The 15,421-nt window shown below is 42.0% G+C and overlaps 1 protein-coding gene across 2 annotated transcripts in view; it reads left to right on the top strand.

Moving 5' to 3' along the window:
• The first annotated feature begins 1,162 nt into the window (after positions 1–1,162).
• RGS7BP (regulator of G protein signaling 7 binding protein) overlaps positions 1,163–15,421 on the top strand; it is a 79,259-nt gene continuing 65,000 nt past the window's right edge. For both annotated transcript variants that reach the window (XM_073346193.1, XM_073346194.1), the window contains exons 1-2: positions 1,163–1,930; positions 4,681–4,847. In XM_073346193.1, coding sequence (XP_073202294.1) covers positions 1,772–1,930; positions 4,681–4,847 — 326 coding nt within the window. In that variant the 5' untranslated portion in view covers positions 1,163–1,771. The remainder of the gene's footprint in view (positions 1,931–4,680; positions 4,848–15,421) is intronic.

Consider the following 15,421-nt stretch of genomic DNA (forward strand, 5'->3'; position numbering starts at 1 on the left):
TCTCCACTTGCATCTTCAGAGGCAGGATTGGGCTCTGAGTTTGTAACGTGCATCTTTGTTGGTCTTAAAGATGTAAAATATCCCACATTGTACAATGAAAAATTCTACTTTTCATACTGTAGAGAAAGTTATCGTGCAATACCTCAAGTGAGGCAAATTCAGAAGTGACCATTACTGCATTACTACTAATAGGGATGGCGTGGCATAGGTTTGTAGTTAGAGCAGTAGCCTGCATCGGGGTGGCTGGCTGATTACTCTTGGAGGAATGTGGCTGATGATTACCACAGCATAGCAGCCTTCTCCTTCTGAGAAGGAAAGTGCATTCGCTCCCTGGGGTGTTTCATGCTTCACCCCATTGTGCAGGAATATTATGGGATTCAAGAAGTAGAGAGGAAATGAGAAGAAATGTTTATATAATGCTTTCTACCCTCCAGGAAGAAGGTCTGTTGTGACTGTTGTTTGACGGTTGATCTTTTCTATACTGAGTCTTTGTGTTGTGCACTGCAGAATCTCCCCTCCCTAACCTCAGCTACAAGCATTTTCTCTAATGTGCAAAATTCCATAACAAGAATATTTGTTTTTGTATTCCAGGGGCCCATTTTTGATCAAGGAACCAATGACTGTTTAAAAAGACAAGCCCTTCCTCTAAATAAGTGACGTGATTGTTGATTAGCCCAGGAGCTTTGCAAAAAATCAGATGTGGCGCTGTGCTAATTATGGTAAAGGATAGTTTTTATAGTACTGTAACTGCCATCAGTTAGATCCAACTGATGTACTTACACAAAAAGTTATCCCTTTCCCTTTGATATAATTGTAGTAAGATTGCTCACGGTACAAATCGCTCAGCGTTGGTAAGCTGTGACTCTTACAAGCTTAGGGGAGTAGCTATTAGAGCTCTCAAATTTTTGCCACTGGACACCTACAAAATCCATGTCATAAATACTTGGCTTGAAATAGGGACAGGGGGTAAGGAGTTTCACTCTGACACGTCTGCTCTCTAATACTAGAGCCGATGAAGTAATACGGCATTGCAAGTGATGCTCCTGGCGGATGGGATTGGGTTAATGTGTATATATACACTGTAGGGGGAGTTGCACGCATGGATCGCATTAGTATTCCCGCCCTATCAATGTGCCATGTTGCTCACCACGTCAGTCTGCCCGATTCCCTACGTCTAACCAGTCCCACCAAAGGGTTCAGATGGGATCTTGAGCCAGGCGAGCCCTTGGAGACCGGAGCCAGGCGAACGCTTAGAGTCCAGGAAGGCGCCGGTCCGCACACACGCGGCCCTTCTCTCCCGCAGGGCCGGGGCGGGGGGATGAAGAAGCTGGCGCCGCCCTGGGAAGACACCAGGAGAGGCAGCCCCGGCAGCAGCGGCGCGGGTTTGGAAGGCTGAATTCCCCCCTGAATGGCAGCTGCCAGCTGCCAGCCCCGGCTGCATCTGCCCGACCTGCAAATCGATGCCGACGGGAGGAGGGCTCAGCGCGCCAGCACGGGGCTGACATGCTGCTGAGCCGGAGAAGTTGACGAGCCCGCTCCCCTTCCTGGCTGGAGTGGGAAGGATGCTGCCGGGCCCCGCGCTCCTGCACGCTGAAGGTGACCAGCCGCCGCTGCCGCATTTCAGTCTGTGACGGGAGAAGTGTGGGGAGAGGAAAGTGACTCTGGATCCCTCCTCGGACTCCTGGTCGCCGAGCCGCTGCCGGTGGGGGGAGAAATTTGCCCGCTCCTGCTGGGATCAGTGCAGCTGCTTTTGCTTGGTGGATGCGTGTGCATGAGTTCTGCACCGAATGGGCGCAAGAAGCGCCCCAGGACCGCCGGCTCTATCTTCCAGATCAGCAAACCCCCCCTGCCCGGCGGGGACGGGGAACGCCGGGGCAGCGGCTCTGAGGGCTCCTACAAAACCCAGAGAGCCCTGGAGGACTGCAAGATGGTGGGTAAAACAAAGGGCTGCTTTTTTTTTTTTTCTTTCCCCCAATGTATTTTCGTAGTTTGCGGTCGTGCCACGCCCCCCCTCCAGCTTGTCTATTCGGATCACTTGCAGCTGCACTATTTTTAAAACTGCAGCCCCGGGTTAAGTTGACACCCTTTCGCCCGAGCCGTAATGGCTAAAGACAGACCATGTGCCGCGAGAGGGGGGAGAACTGATGGACCCTGCAGATTTTTGACCCTCAACCCCCAAAATTGTATTAGCAAACTAGGAAACAAGGGTAGCAGCGGCTAGAGCACCAAAATAATCCAGATCCACTGCATCCCATTGCAACAGTGCTGCAAAAAAACCGGCTCCGGCACTCCCTGACCCCCCTCCCCCTACACACACACACACACACACACACGATCCAGCCAAATTTTGGCCCCAACCCGCCCAAATTCTAATGTCTTGCCTAGAAAGATCACAAGTGTAGCTACTCCAACTGCACTAATTAAATCTGTATCCTGATTCATCTCAGCCTAGCAATGCTGCAAAAAGCACGATCTGGCACCTAGATTCTGCTGAAATCTGCCAATTTTGGCCCCAACCCTTTAAAATCCACCACTTAAATAGATAACAAGTAGAGGTGCTTTTAGTATGCCAAAAATATCTGGACTTCCATACACCTTAGCAGAGCAAAATACTAGATTAAGCACCAGGATCTTACTGGATCCATCTAATTTTTTGGCCCCTCAAATGTAAGGGCACAAAATTTCTTCACTAAGGTAGTCACTCTTAGTATGCCCTAAATATTTGGACCCCAGCAAAACAGCAGCACAACGTCCTGTCCCTGGCACCTGAATCCAGCTGGACCTCAGCAATACTGGGCCCCAACTCTGCAAATTAGAGACTAACTAGAAAACAGGTGGAGTTGATGCTATTTTTCATTAAAAATCTGAACCCTGAATCTCAGCCCTCTATCACTGGAACATGTACTGGGGTATCTGGATCCTGCCAGATCCTGCCAATTTTTGGCCCTAATATTCCAAATTCAAGTGTCTAAGTAGAGGAGGAAATGTAGCACCTCTGAGTGCACCAAAAAAGTCCAGACCCTATTGCAAGCTGTCACGGCAGCACTATAAATACATATATCTAGCAATGTTTTTTCATTCTAATCCCCCAAATTTGAACATCTTAACAGAGAAGAAGTGGAATTGGAGAAGCTGCACTATTTAGCTAGTAGAATGTTTAGATTTGAGATTAAAAAAACAAAAGTTTGGGACCAAAAATTGCTGAGACCCAGCAGGATCCAGGTGCTGAATCCAGCTTTTTGTGCTATTGCTGTTCCCAGATGTACAAGGATCCGCATTTTCTGGTGGCATAGTAGCAGCTACCATTGCATTCTATTTAGGCAGTGGCTTTGGGGTGATAACTGCCAACATTTGGCCGTCTTCACCAGAATCCAGGTGTCAGGTTTTGATGGAACTTTGTACCACAATGGATTGAGGTCCAGATTTATTTTTTTATTAATTTATTGTTATTATTATTATTTTGTGCACTAGCATCTACACTTGTTCTCCTCTTAGGCCATGGAACTTGGGGACTTGAGGCCAAATTTAGCAGGATCCACGTGCTGCATCTGTTTTTTAGCAGATGTATGAGGATGCATGAGGATCTGGATTGTTTTGGTGCACTAGACGAGCTAAACCGGTTCTCTTATTCATGCTAGGGAATTTGGGGAGGAAGGGACAAAATTGGCAGGATCCAGGTGTGGGAGACGGGTTTTTATAGCACCCTTGCACAGGGATGCATTGGGCCCAGCCCAGAATTTCTTGGTGCAATATGAGCAGCTACCCTTGCTCTCTATTTAGGCATTAGAATTTGCGGGTTGTCTCAAAAATTTGGCTGGATCTGGTAGGATCCAGGTAAATCCATTTTTTTACGTCCTTCTTCCCCACTACAAGTGGCCTTTATTCATGCTTTTATCTCTTGCAGATCATGACTGCATTCAAAGTCAACATATATTTTGTTTCTTTGAAATAAAAAGAACACACATTGTAGATTAATGGAACAAAATAATAATTTTTCCAATGCTGTGAATGTAAAGATTTATCCAATAGTGTCCAAATGTGTCTGCTAGTGTGATGCCGGGTTAGAGTATTTCTGTGGCAAGGCTGAGAGGTTTATCTATTTCTTTGTCTGTTTATTTCACACTGGCCAAAGTGCTTTCTGGAATACTAAGTGGAAAGTGCCTTTGGAGTACATCTTATCAGCCAACAACTTCAGATCAATTTCAAGTCTGAAATCTGGGTTAGAGGTCAGTGACAGGAAGGAAATCATTACAAAATAAATTAGCAAAGACTTCAGCGCATAAATGAATGGTACTTTCCACTCCATAAATGTGTTGCTAATCAGAAACCAGAGGGAGTGAAGGGAATCATCTCTGGAGACATTTTTGTCTTTCATTATGATAAAAAATAATATCTTGCTATCAGGAGAAGAAAAGCCGTTATTTATGTCTGCATAATATTTAAGATTAACTACCCGAACACGTTCAGAGGTTTAGTTGGAATATTACTTTCCTGCAAGAGAACATGTACACATAAGGTAGCTCACATGAAGGCCCCACCCATTTACTAAATGTTAAGGACTTGATCCCATTCTCTGTGAAGTCAATAGGAGCAGGCCTTGAAATAGGAACGTTTTTATAAATGCCCTATTATTTTATCAATTAGTTAAATGTTTCATGTAAGTAAAAATCTGTTTTTCAGCTTGTTCAGGAGTTCAATACCCTGGTGGCTCTATACCGGGAGTTAGTCATTTCCATTGGGGACGTCTCCGTCAGTTGTCCGTCTCTAAATGCTGAAATGCAAAAGACTAGAACCAAAGGATGTGAGATGGCCTATCAGGCGCACCAAAAACTAGCAGCAATCTCTGGGTAAGAGTCTTCTTAGATTTCTTCCATTCAAGCAAGTACCTTCATAATATTCAAGTTTCTGGTTGCTAAACAGTATTTCAATGGAGCTTTGGGCAAAGGCACCAAACTGTTATACTACAGTCTATGCAGACTCCATTGTTAGGATTTAAATTAAGAGATGTATGGTCTTGGAGTTTACGGAATGTACAAATCCTTATCACAGCATCATTATGGGCCAAATCATACTGATGATAGTATCCTATTCATTTCATTGCGACTTTTCTGTAAAGTGAGAAGGGTTTGACACAACACAAAATGATCAAAAGGATATAATCCGTGGTTGAGCTTCCAGGGTGAAATTCCATGGACCTGATCCTGCAGTCCTAACACAGTGGGAGTGTTACATGACTAAAGACTGCGGGAACAGGCCTTAATATGGTTTTATAAATAGCTAAATAGCCTGTGCAGGGAGAGAAATCACCAATTTGATCACTAAGCCACTCAGAAGTATTAAAATGGCACACCGCTCAGAACTCATGTAAGGGGAATTCTTACATTTCTTAAAACACTTTTTTTTTGCCCTGCTAAAATTTATCTCATTTTGGAGGCTAAGGTAACAGACTATGGGAAAAATTTTCAAGAGACCAGCATCCCTTTTGCAGCTGCAATTTACATTTGTAAAATTTACACCTGCAACTGAACTTGCGGTGCAGGTATTTAGAGGTGCTAATACTCTGCTTTACACCTACAGTTGATTTTGCATGTACAAAATAAAGAGACTAAACTTCTGCCCTTATGGCTATTTACCCCTAGATCAGCAGTTCCCCAAAGTTTATCCTAGCATGGATCACATCTTAAAGGAAATATTGTCTTGTGGACCATCTCCTGTCTCATTTGCTACTGTGTGACATCCCTGTGGGAACTACAGCTGTTGCTTACATCAAAAAAACATAGAGGGGAAATATTTGTATTTTCAGTTCTCTTTAATGTAATGAGTATTTTGTCCTTTTTGGAAAAAAAAGTTAATCACAACATCTCTTCATTTAGTCCTCCCTTCACATCTGTTCTGTTTCTGTCAGCTGAAAACAAGGATGAGAAAAACCAAGCTCTCTACGGACCACCAGCAAGTGCTCCTCAGACCATAAGTGGTCCACAGACCACAATTTTAGGAGCTATTGCCTTAGAGATTTTAAGTTTGGATCCTGCAAGTTGCCTAGTGCCTCCTGTAATTTAAAGGACCGCCTTGTTGTCCACCAACTTCAGTGGGACTTGAACTAACTCAGCATCTTGCAGGATCAAGCCCTTGAAGTGGGACATACTTTAAAATACATAGAACTTAAACATAAATCATTTCCATAATTTACATCTGTATTCACCTGTCACATATGCCTATATTTAATCATCTTTCTTATGTTTGCTAACTCTCATCTATTTGTATTGATATGAGGGCTACAGCCTCCCAGACCATCTTTCCCTATTTGAGTCTGCAGTAAAGCTATATTACTAAATTTGTGACATCACATCCTTGTCATGGGAACTGAATGTGTCATCACAAACTCAGGATTATGGCTCATTACAGGATAAACGAAGAGAAAAAGTTGCACTCTCCAATAAGGGTAAAATCTCCCCCCACCTTCATAAAGCCTGAGTATTTGGGTTCTGTGGAGGTGAAATCCACTTGCCAATTAGTGGTTGCTGCATAGCACTCCTGCTTCTGCTGTTTCAGACTATAAACTGTAGTAGCTGCCACCAGTACGTCAACACCAGCCGTGCAGGGTATTAGGGCCACTGCATCAACATAAATGTATATCTCCCTTAGCTCGCCATAGCCTTCTGTGCCTGCCTGTGAAGATCCAACATGGAGATGCTTTCTGTGACACACAGATGATGCATGGAGATTCCTGTGTGGCTGCTCTGCCCATGATTTCCCCAAGCTAGCCCCTATTGGGCTTAACTGAGATGGAGAGCCTTTTATTGGCCTTCTATACCACTGGTGAATCTCACTCCAAAACCAAAACAGAAAAAACACAGTGCTTTTGGTATAATTTTCTTCTTTTTTCAGAATTTTATGCAAAATTCTCTTTTAAATAGACACTGTTCACTCCAATTTGTTTCCCAAGCAAAAGACAAACTCTTACAAAACCTAGGTCTGACCGCACTAAAAATTCAACCCCCCCAAAATAGCTACTATTTTAAAAATTCATTCCATTTGTAATAACAAAGGTAAGGAAATATGCTTGTTTCAAAAGATATGATTTTAACATGTTCATGTCTCAGATAGAAATCTGATGCAGTCACAGAGATGTCCTGCAAGTGCTATGAAATTGACATTGTAACTCATCTAAGACTGTATTAAACAACTGTAAATAATGTGATATCCATAACAACTGGTAAGTATTAAAAACCCAACAGTTCACTGTACATTGCTTATTTTGTCCAGTAGGCACTTCACAAGATGTGCTTCGCATGCTTAACCTCCTTCACCTGAATAATGAGAGCAACAGGGAGAGCCAAATTAACTTGTTTTATGCAGTGTTTGAGGACTGGATTAAGAGGGCCAGGTCAGGGAAGGGTGGAGATGGGGATACAATGAGGATTCAGAGTGGGAAAGAAATAGAGATGGCAACAGACATGGCGTATTGGTCCCTAATTCTGTAAGAAGAATGATGTATTGAACATGGGTTGGGGGCTGGACTGAGATAGGAGAAGACAGACTGGAGGGGGAAACACATTCGGGATGGTAACAGAATAGAAAGGAAAGAAGCGGGAGTAGAGATTTTTGAGGACTAGAATGCACTGGTCAGGAGGCAGCAGCACAAGGAGAGGCAGGATTGGGATGAAACATGGGAGGATAAAAAGTTAGAGCAGGAAATAAATGGACAGGAATGAGTGGGGAACAGGAAGAGATGGCATCCGTTGTGGAGGGGCAGGAAAGGGGCATCTGAGGAGGAGGGCAGTTAGCAAAGGAAAGGGAGGGACAGGTGTCTTCTGTAGCCTTTAAAAGTAAATGAGCGCGAGAGAGAGAGACATAAGAAGAAAGACAAAAAACAAGACAGCAGGAAAAGTGCTGCTTTGACATTGAGTTTGTTGTGAGGACACAGCCCCCACATTGATTTTAATACCAAGAAAAATGTCTAACATTGCCTCTTTGGCAGTTAGTGCCACTTAAAATATATTGTAGTTAAAGGAATAAGAAACAGCTGAAAATATTAAGTAGCCATAAACATGTTTAATCAAAAATGCACGTTCTCTGTTCATACACTGAATATCACGGGAGTCTCTGTGTACTGCACGTATAGTTCCCGAAAATTCTGATACAGCATCCAAAGTTACAGTAGTCAGCTGGGGAAAGCCACCTTCCCAACTCTCTCGCCTTCTCTTATGGACCTGGTGTAGGGGTTCACACGAGAGAGGGTGGAGACTGGTCAGGTCAGGGGTGAGGAGCGAGCAGACAAAAGCAGAGCCAGAGCTAGTGTAGAGCCAGAGATGGACTATGGGAATTCTCCATTTTTCTGGATGGAGCCCGCTGGGCTATCACATGGAGGCACAGCACCACAGCATAAAGATGTGGGAGGAACTCCATAGTAGACTCCTCAGGAACACGGCTGCAGTGTCCCCAGCCTGCAGGTGTTCCTTTGAGAGGGGATAATGCAGTCCTGGCCCGATATTAATTTGGCCGCTCCTGGAATGTTCCATACTCAGAAAATGCTTCAGATAAAATAATGCTCTTTACACTACGAAATCTTTAAAAACCTTACAGGGCAGTACAAAGAAATTCAATTTAGTTTCTTGTGAAAAAGCGCTCTAACTCCATCGTAATGATGTAACAAGAGCCTAAACGCAATTACACCCTTATATTAAGTTGCTTGCTTATATATTTTTGTTGTTGAAACATGTTTCTCTGAAGTTCCCATAAATAAGCAGGTAGTGTATGAAGTAATATATTGATGTTGCCTCACACCAACACTATTATGAATTTTGGGGAATAACAAATATAAATTAAAACATTTTGAAGTAGAAACATTCCAACTTTATATCTTCATTTTGCAGCAATGGATATGCAAGGAAATCCTTTCTGATGGTGCTCATGCCTTACCACTTGAGCTCAAATCCTGCTCACCTTACTCCCACAAGAATCCCATTAACTTTAAAGAGACTATTTTCAAGAATAAGATGAATAGGATTTGGCTCTTGAGCTGAATTATTGCAGGTTATTATGGTATCAGAACCTAGAATTTCAATAGAATTCTACTTCATATTATATGTGCGTGTAGGATCACAGGTTATGGTCAAAGGAGCAGAGACGACAGCAGCAATAGAAAATGAGTCAGCAAGATTTTCTTTAAAGGTAGAGTTCAGAGGAAGATTTAAAAATGGGAAAGACATCTGGATGAGGATGAAGGAGAAAGTACTGAGGAGATACAGTTCTTTTTTTGGAGAGGATCTGGTCTATAGGAAAGTAAGGGACTGGGCAGGGGCAGTGATTGGCAAGGGAGCTGTGAGTGGAGAGCTGGGTTTGTGGGCAAAGTACATTATTGTTTTGGGGCACAAACAAGGAGAGCGAGAGAACTCAGGGCTGGAGTTTCAAACACATTTATGCACCACTGCACACACACTTTTTTGCAACTGCCTATTTATATACTCAGATATGCATGTATAATTCATATGCTGTGTGTGCACATAGCTAACTAAACATCTAACTGGCCATGTCTATGTGCTAATGGATGGTTTACTGTGAATATTGGCTCATTTTGTATGGAAGTTGGTCATGCAAACATGTGTGCACGCATGCAGTTGTGTGCATCTAACTTTGAAAACCTGGACTCTCTGTTCAGACAGAGAGCTGTATTTTTGAGGGATTATCCAGACTTTACAGAACTGCACAAAACCTTTGGCTATTTCCTGCTTGATGTTATATTTTTAGTAACCTGTAAAATTACTCAAGGTTTGCTTCCAGAGACCTTGATAATATAATTGAGTATCCTAGCGGGTCTCTTGATAGAGAGCCAGTAATAAATAGTTAAGTGATTATGTAACAGTACAAGGAAAAGTTCCCATCAAATGGTTATGGTGCCATTATAAGCTATAGCAGTGAATCTTGTTGTGAGAATTCCAAGACAAAGTTTCCTTATATTACACTATAGTATATTTATTTTTATAACAAAATCATTGCAAATACTAAGGCAGCATAGCTTAAAAAAAAATCATAAACACTCAGGAAGTACAAAAGTTAAGGCTCCCACAGCTTTACTTTGGCCACATTGCATTCCACTCCTGACATCACACAAAAACACTGAATATGGTCTTGCTTGAACTATGTAATATTTATTCAATTTTATTGTTGTTTTTTCCTGGTGGTTTTCAATACATTTATATTGTTTTCTGGACCAACAGAGGATCACTCCTCTCTGGCTTATTTAATACCCAGAAATTGCCATGGCTGTAACAAAAAGCTGAATTCAAACCCATTTGTGGTTGTGTTTTTATTAAAATTTCTATGAACTTCCCCAAATCAAAGTTTTCTAAAGCAAACAAATAAATTGTATCTTGGTCCAAATATTGCACATGTTGAAAAAGCCAAGTTTAAAAAAAAAAGGACAATTCAGACCTGTAACCACGTGAGAGCTATATTAAGACAGACATAATAGAAAAAGTTTTAACCGTGCTATTTAATTGTGAAATTAAAGAAGGCACTGCAAGAATAAGGATGGCTCAGCAGAAACATAACACGCAACAGTCAGTAAGGGCTGGTCAGCAGGAGAGAATTTTTATAATCATGAGTCAAAGTGAGGTAATGTAAGCAAAAGAACAACAAACCAAAGCTCTCAGCACACAGAACGTGAACCTCTACCCTCCCTGACTCTTTTCACTGCAGCTGCCATTTCAGTCCTTTCCCAGAGCACTCGTACAAGGGGAGAGTGATGCTGGCATTAATTCCTTGAGTCTTGGGGACCAAGTGGTGCCCCTGTATCCTGCCATGGTTTATGGCTGGGGTATTTTTAGGGCCAAACTTGCCTTTTGCTATCTTAGCTTTTTCACATAGGAAATGTTTGGGATCAGAGATAATTTAACTATTGAGTTCAATAGGACTTTACCTTGCTGTAACAGAATCTGGCCCATTATGTATGTATAATTTTAATTAAATAGAAAAAAAAGTGGTAAGAGAAAAGGCCTTAAATGAATTTTCAATGCAGTGTTTTATTATAGTAAATGGTATATCTAAGGACTCAGCTATTCCTACATTAATCTGCTATTGCCCAAGTATTGCAAAGGTTTTTAGAACAGCAGAAGGGTGGAATTTTATGGGGGATCTGACTAAAAACAACAAATATCTGGGCTTCTGCGCTGCAGCTTCTACTACCCTAAATTATGTGGAGTAATACCTTACTTGGCAAGAAGTCCTATTTATTTTATAAGGACTAATCACTGAATAAGATACTATTAAACATGAGTGAAGGTAGCAAAATCCAGCTCCAAATGAACAAGAGCTTGCAAGATCTAGCCCATGTTTGTTATAAACATTCCCATTCCATCATAAATAAGGCATGATATACAATGTGTGTGTGCACGCATGCATGTGCAACTTCTGTTAACATTTACTATAGCCCCCTTAAACTCTTACAAAAAATCTGTTATTTAGTGGGAGTACAGAACATTATGGAGCCACATTCTAATTTCATTTGCACCATTTTAAATGTGGAGGTTCACTGATTTCTCACTTATGGAATTACTCCAGATTTATACTGCCATAGCAGAGATCAAAACTTGGCCCACAGCAACTGAAGTCACCAAAATACACTGTGTTTGACCACTGTATATTTAAAAATGATGTAAAGGGACATGGCCAATGTGTAAGCTAGTCAATTAAAAAAAGACGTAAAAATCGTTTCAGTAATTACACATCTCCTCGCATCCCTTTCCTGACTTTTGCTGTTTGACAATCAGGTTTTCCTATTTAATAAAATGTTTTTCTCTTCCCTGTTGCTGTGTGATAGATCCATACAAAGAACAGAAAAATATAACAAAGGTTGCGTTTCACCCTTGTGAAGAGAGCCAGCCTCAGTTTATGCACCAATTAAGTACCAGTTAAGCCCTCAAAAAAAGACTTACATGGCTCATAAGAGTTATCATTTATTTTTTGCATTACTCTAGTGCCTAGAAAACCAATCAAGATCATGTGCCACTGTGCTAGGCACTATACAAACATATAGTAAGAGACAGTCCTTGCCCCAAAAGGATTTCATTATAACTCAATGAACCAATTTCATCTCTGGTGCAACTATGTGAAGGTCTGTGGAGTTTCACCAAGGACGAATCTGACCTGGTGTGCTGGCAAATGCACAAAAGATCAAATTTATCCCCAGCAGAAAACCAGCACATGACCCAGGTACCATTTAAGCCCTGTTTTGAGCACTTAAGTGGATCGTTAGCCTTTGCTGCCCCTCTGCACAGGGTTGCATATGCTGGGTTGCAGCAAATAAAAACCTTAACTAATTGCTTGATTTTGTTATAGCATATTATTGATTTGTTTTAGATAAGAACATTGAAATCCTAAATTTTAAATTCTTAGGAAGCTGGATTCTTAAAAACCGTCAGTCAGATTCTGCCTTACTTCATGAATAGTTCCATCGATTTCAGTGGGATTTCTTGTGGAGTGAGATACTATTCAGGGTGAATAAAGGTGCCAGAATTTGACCCACAATTATGTATAATGGAAGTACTGGGTGGAGCACTAGTTTCTAAGGTGCCTTTTATTGATTACTTTATATAGCTTCTCAGGTGCAAGATTATTTTGAAATAAAGGCACCTGTTGGATCAAAGCACATGCAGATACATTCAGCAGAAAAGTAAAAATAGCAGCAGAATACATAACAGTGAGTTTAACCTGTGACTGCACCCTCAGATAAAGTATAAAGGAGGCATACTCAAGCTTACTTAGAACTGTAGAAGAAAACAATTTCTGAATACACTAGTAACCCTATTGCTGTATTCCCCCCACTCCCGAGCAGACTTGATCCTATATTCCGTACATCCCCCAACACCTCATGTGTCCCCAATATTGGAAGTTTGGGATGTTCAAGGAATGCAATATCAGCCCAAAGACAGCTGGAGGAGCCCAGTTATCCTGCCAGTAGTGCACCACTCCCCTTCGTTTCAATGGAAGTTGTCCATGTCAGCTGACGGAATAATCAGGCCTTGAATTTATTAAAATACGAGAAGATTGCATCTCACTTAGTCCATCTGTTTGGGTTTTGTTTATGGTGTGCTAATACTGTGACCTCTCTGATTATCAGAGAAAAGAGAACAACAAAATACTTTACAGCAATATGTATACTGGATTCAAAGATGCAAAATCCTATTTTTCAAGGAATCAGTATATACCAGCAGTTCTCAAACTGTGAGATGGGACCCCAAAGTGAGTCATGACCACATCTTAATGGGGTCACCAGGGCTCGCTTAGACTTGCTGGGGCCCATGGCTGAAGCCAAAGCCTGAGCCCCACTGTCCGAGGTCAAAGCTGAAGACCGGGGCCAAAGCCCAAGGGTTTCAGCCCTCAGTGTCGGGGCTCAGGTTACAGGCCTCCTGCCTGGGGCTGAAGCCCTTGGGCTTTACCTCCCTCTCCACCTGGGCTGGTGGGGCTCAGGCAGGCTCAGGGTTCAGTCCCCCCTCCTGGGGTTGTGTAGTAATTTTTGTTGTCAGAAGGGGGGTCGTGGTGCAATGATGTTTGAGAACCCGTGGTATATATAATAAACCACACTCAGAACCAGAAGTCCTTTTAGTCTATTTATTCCACAAATTGCCACATTGAAGAGGAATTTTAATACTGTGGCTTCTTAATGCATGTATTTACTGTCGAACCGAAATAGAACTAGTTCATGTGGATCATTTGTTTAGGCACAATCTGTACAGGAGAATTATGTTTACTATTCGAGCAGGGAAACTGCTGCTCCCCTTAGAAAACTAGTAAGGGCAGGTTTTCAAAACCTTGTGAGAGATTTAGGAACTCAGGTTCCATTGAATGCAACTTAAACCCCTTGGGGGCTTTTAAAAATCTCCCTCTAAATGGAGAAACATGAGGCCCACAATAAGACCCCAAAATCCCACTGATTTCAGTGGGAATTTAGTGTATGAAGGAACACCTGTGTTCTGATTCATCTTCGTTGAAGTCAGTAGCAAAATTCCCAGTGGGAGCAATGGGAGTAGGATTAGGCTCTGAAAGCAAGAATGGGCCTTAAATTTGTACCTGTTCTCTGTGTTCTTCCAGATTTCTAAATCACCTGCTACTGTCAAACGTGAATGATGTGAAACGTGCCAATAATTGCTATGCTACAATCATGTACTGATTCCTCTTTGTTTCTATGGAGTTTAAAAAAATAAGTGACTTAATTATGGAAAATTAATGAATTTTAATACATTTAAATTATATTCTGAATTATCCTTAGATTCACAGTGATATTTCTTTGAGTACGCTTTCACGGAAGGTTTCACAGTAGCAGCCGTGTTAGTCTGTATTCGCAAAAAGAAGAGGAGTACTTGTGGCACCTTAGAGACCAACAAAATTATTTGAGCATAAGCTTTCGTGAGCTACAGCTCACTTCATCGGATGCATGCAGTGGAAAATACAGTGGAGAGATTTATATACACAGAGAACATGAAACAATGGGTGTTACCATACACACTGTAACCAGAGTGATCACTTAAGGTGAGCTATTACCAGCAGGAGAGCATGGGGTGGGGTGGGGGGGTGGGACCCTTTTGTAGTGATAATCAAGGTGGGCCATTTCCAGCAGTTGACAAGAACGTCTGAGGAACAGTGGAGGGGGGGGAATAAACATGGGGAAGTAGTTTTACTTTGTTTAATGACCCATCCACTCCCAGTCTCTATTCAAGCCTAAGTTAATTGTATCCAGTTTGCAAATTAATTCCAATTCAGCAGTCTCTCGTTGGAGTCTGTTTTTGAAGTTTTTTTGTTGAAGTATTGCCACTTTTAGGTCTGTAATCGAGTGACCAGAGAGATTGAAGTGTTCTCCAACTGCTTTTTGAATGTTATAATTCTTGACATCTGATTTGTGTCCATTGATTCTTTTACATAGAGACTGTCCAGTTTGACCAATGTACATGGCAGAGGGGCATTGCTGGCACATGATGGCATATATCACATTGGTAGATGTGCAGGTGAACGAGCCTCTGATATTGTGGGCTGATGTGATTAGGCCCTATGATGGTGTCCCCTGAATAGATATGTGGACACAGTTGGCAATGGGCTTTGTTGCAAGGATAGGTTCCTGGGTTAGTGGTTCTGTTGTGTGGTGTGTGGTTGCTGGTGAGTATTTGCTTCAGGTTGCGGGGCTGTCTGTAAGCAAGGACTGGCCTGTCTCCCAAGATCTGTGAGAGTGATGGGTCGTCCTTCAGGATAGGTTGCAGATCTTTGATGATGCATTGGAGAGGTTTTAGTTGTGGGCTGAAGGTGATGGCTAGTGGCGTTCTGTTATTTTCTTTGTCGGGCCTGTCCTGTATTAGGTGACTTCTGGGTACTCTTCTGGCTCTGTCAATCTGTTTCTTCACTTCTTGGACACTATGGTGCTAATAAGCGA

The sequence above is a fragment of the Lepidochelys kempii genome, chromosome 5 (assembly GCF_965140285.1).
Source record: "Lepidochelys kempii isolate rLepKem1 chromosome 5, rLepKem1.hap1, whole genome shotgun sequence".
In the NCBI taxonomy this organism is placed as follows: Eukaryota; Metazoa; Chordata; order Testudines; family Cheloniidae; genus Lepidochelys; species Lepidochelys kempii.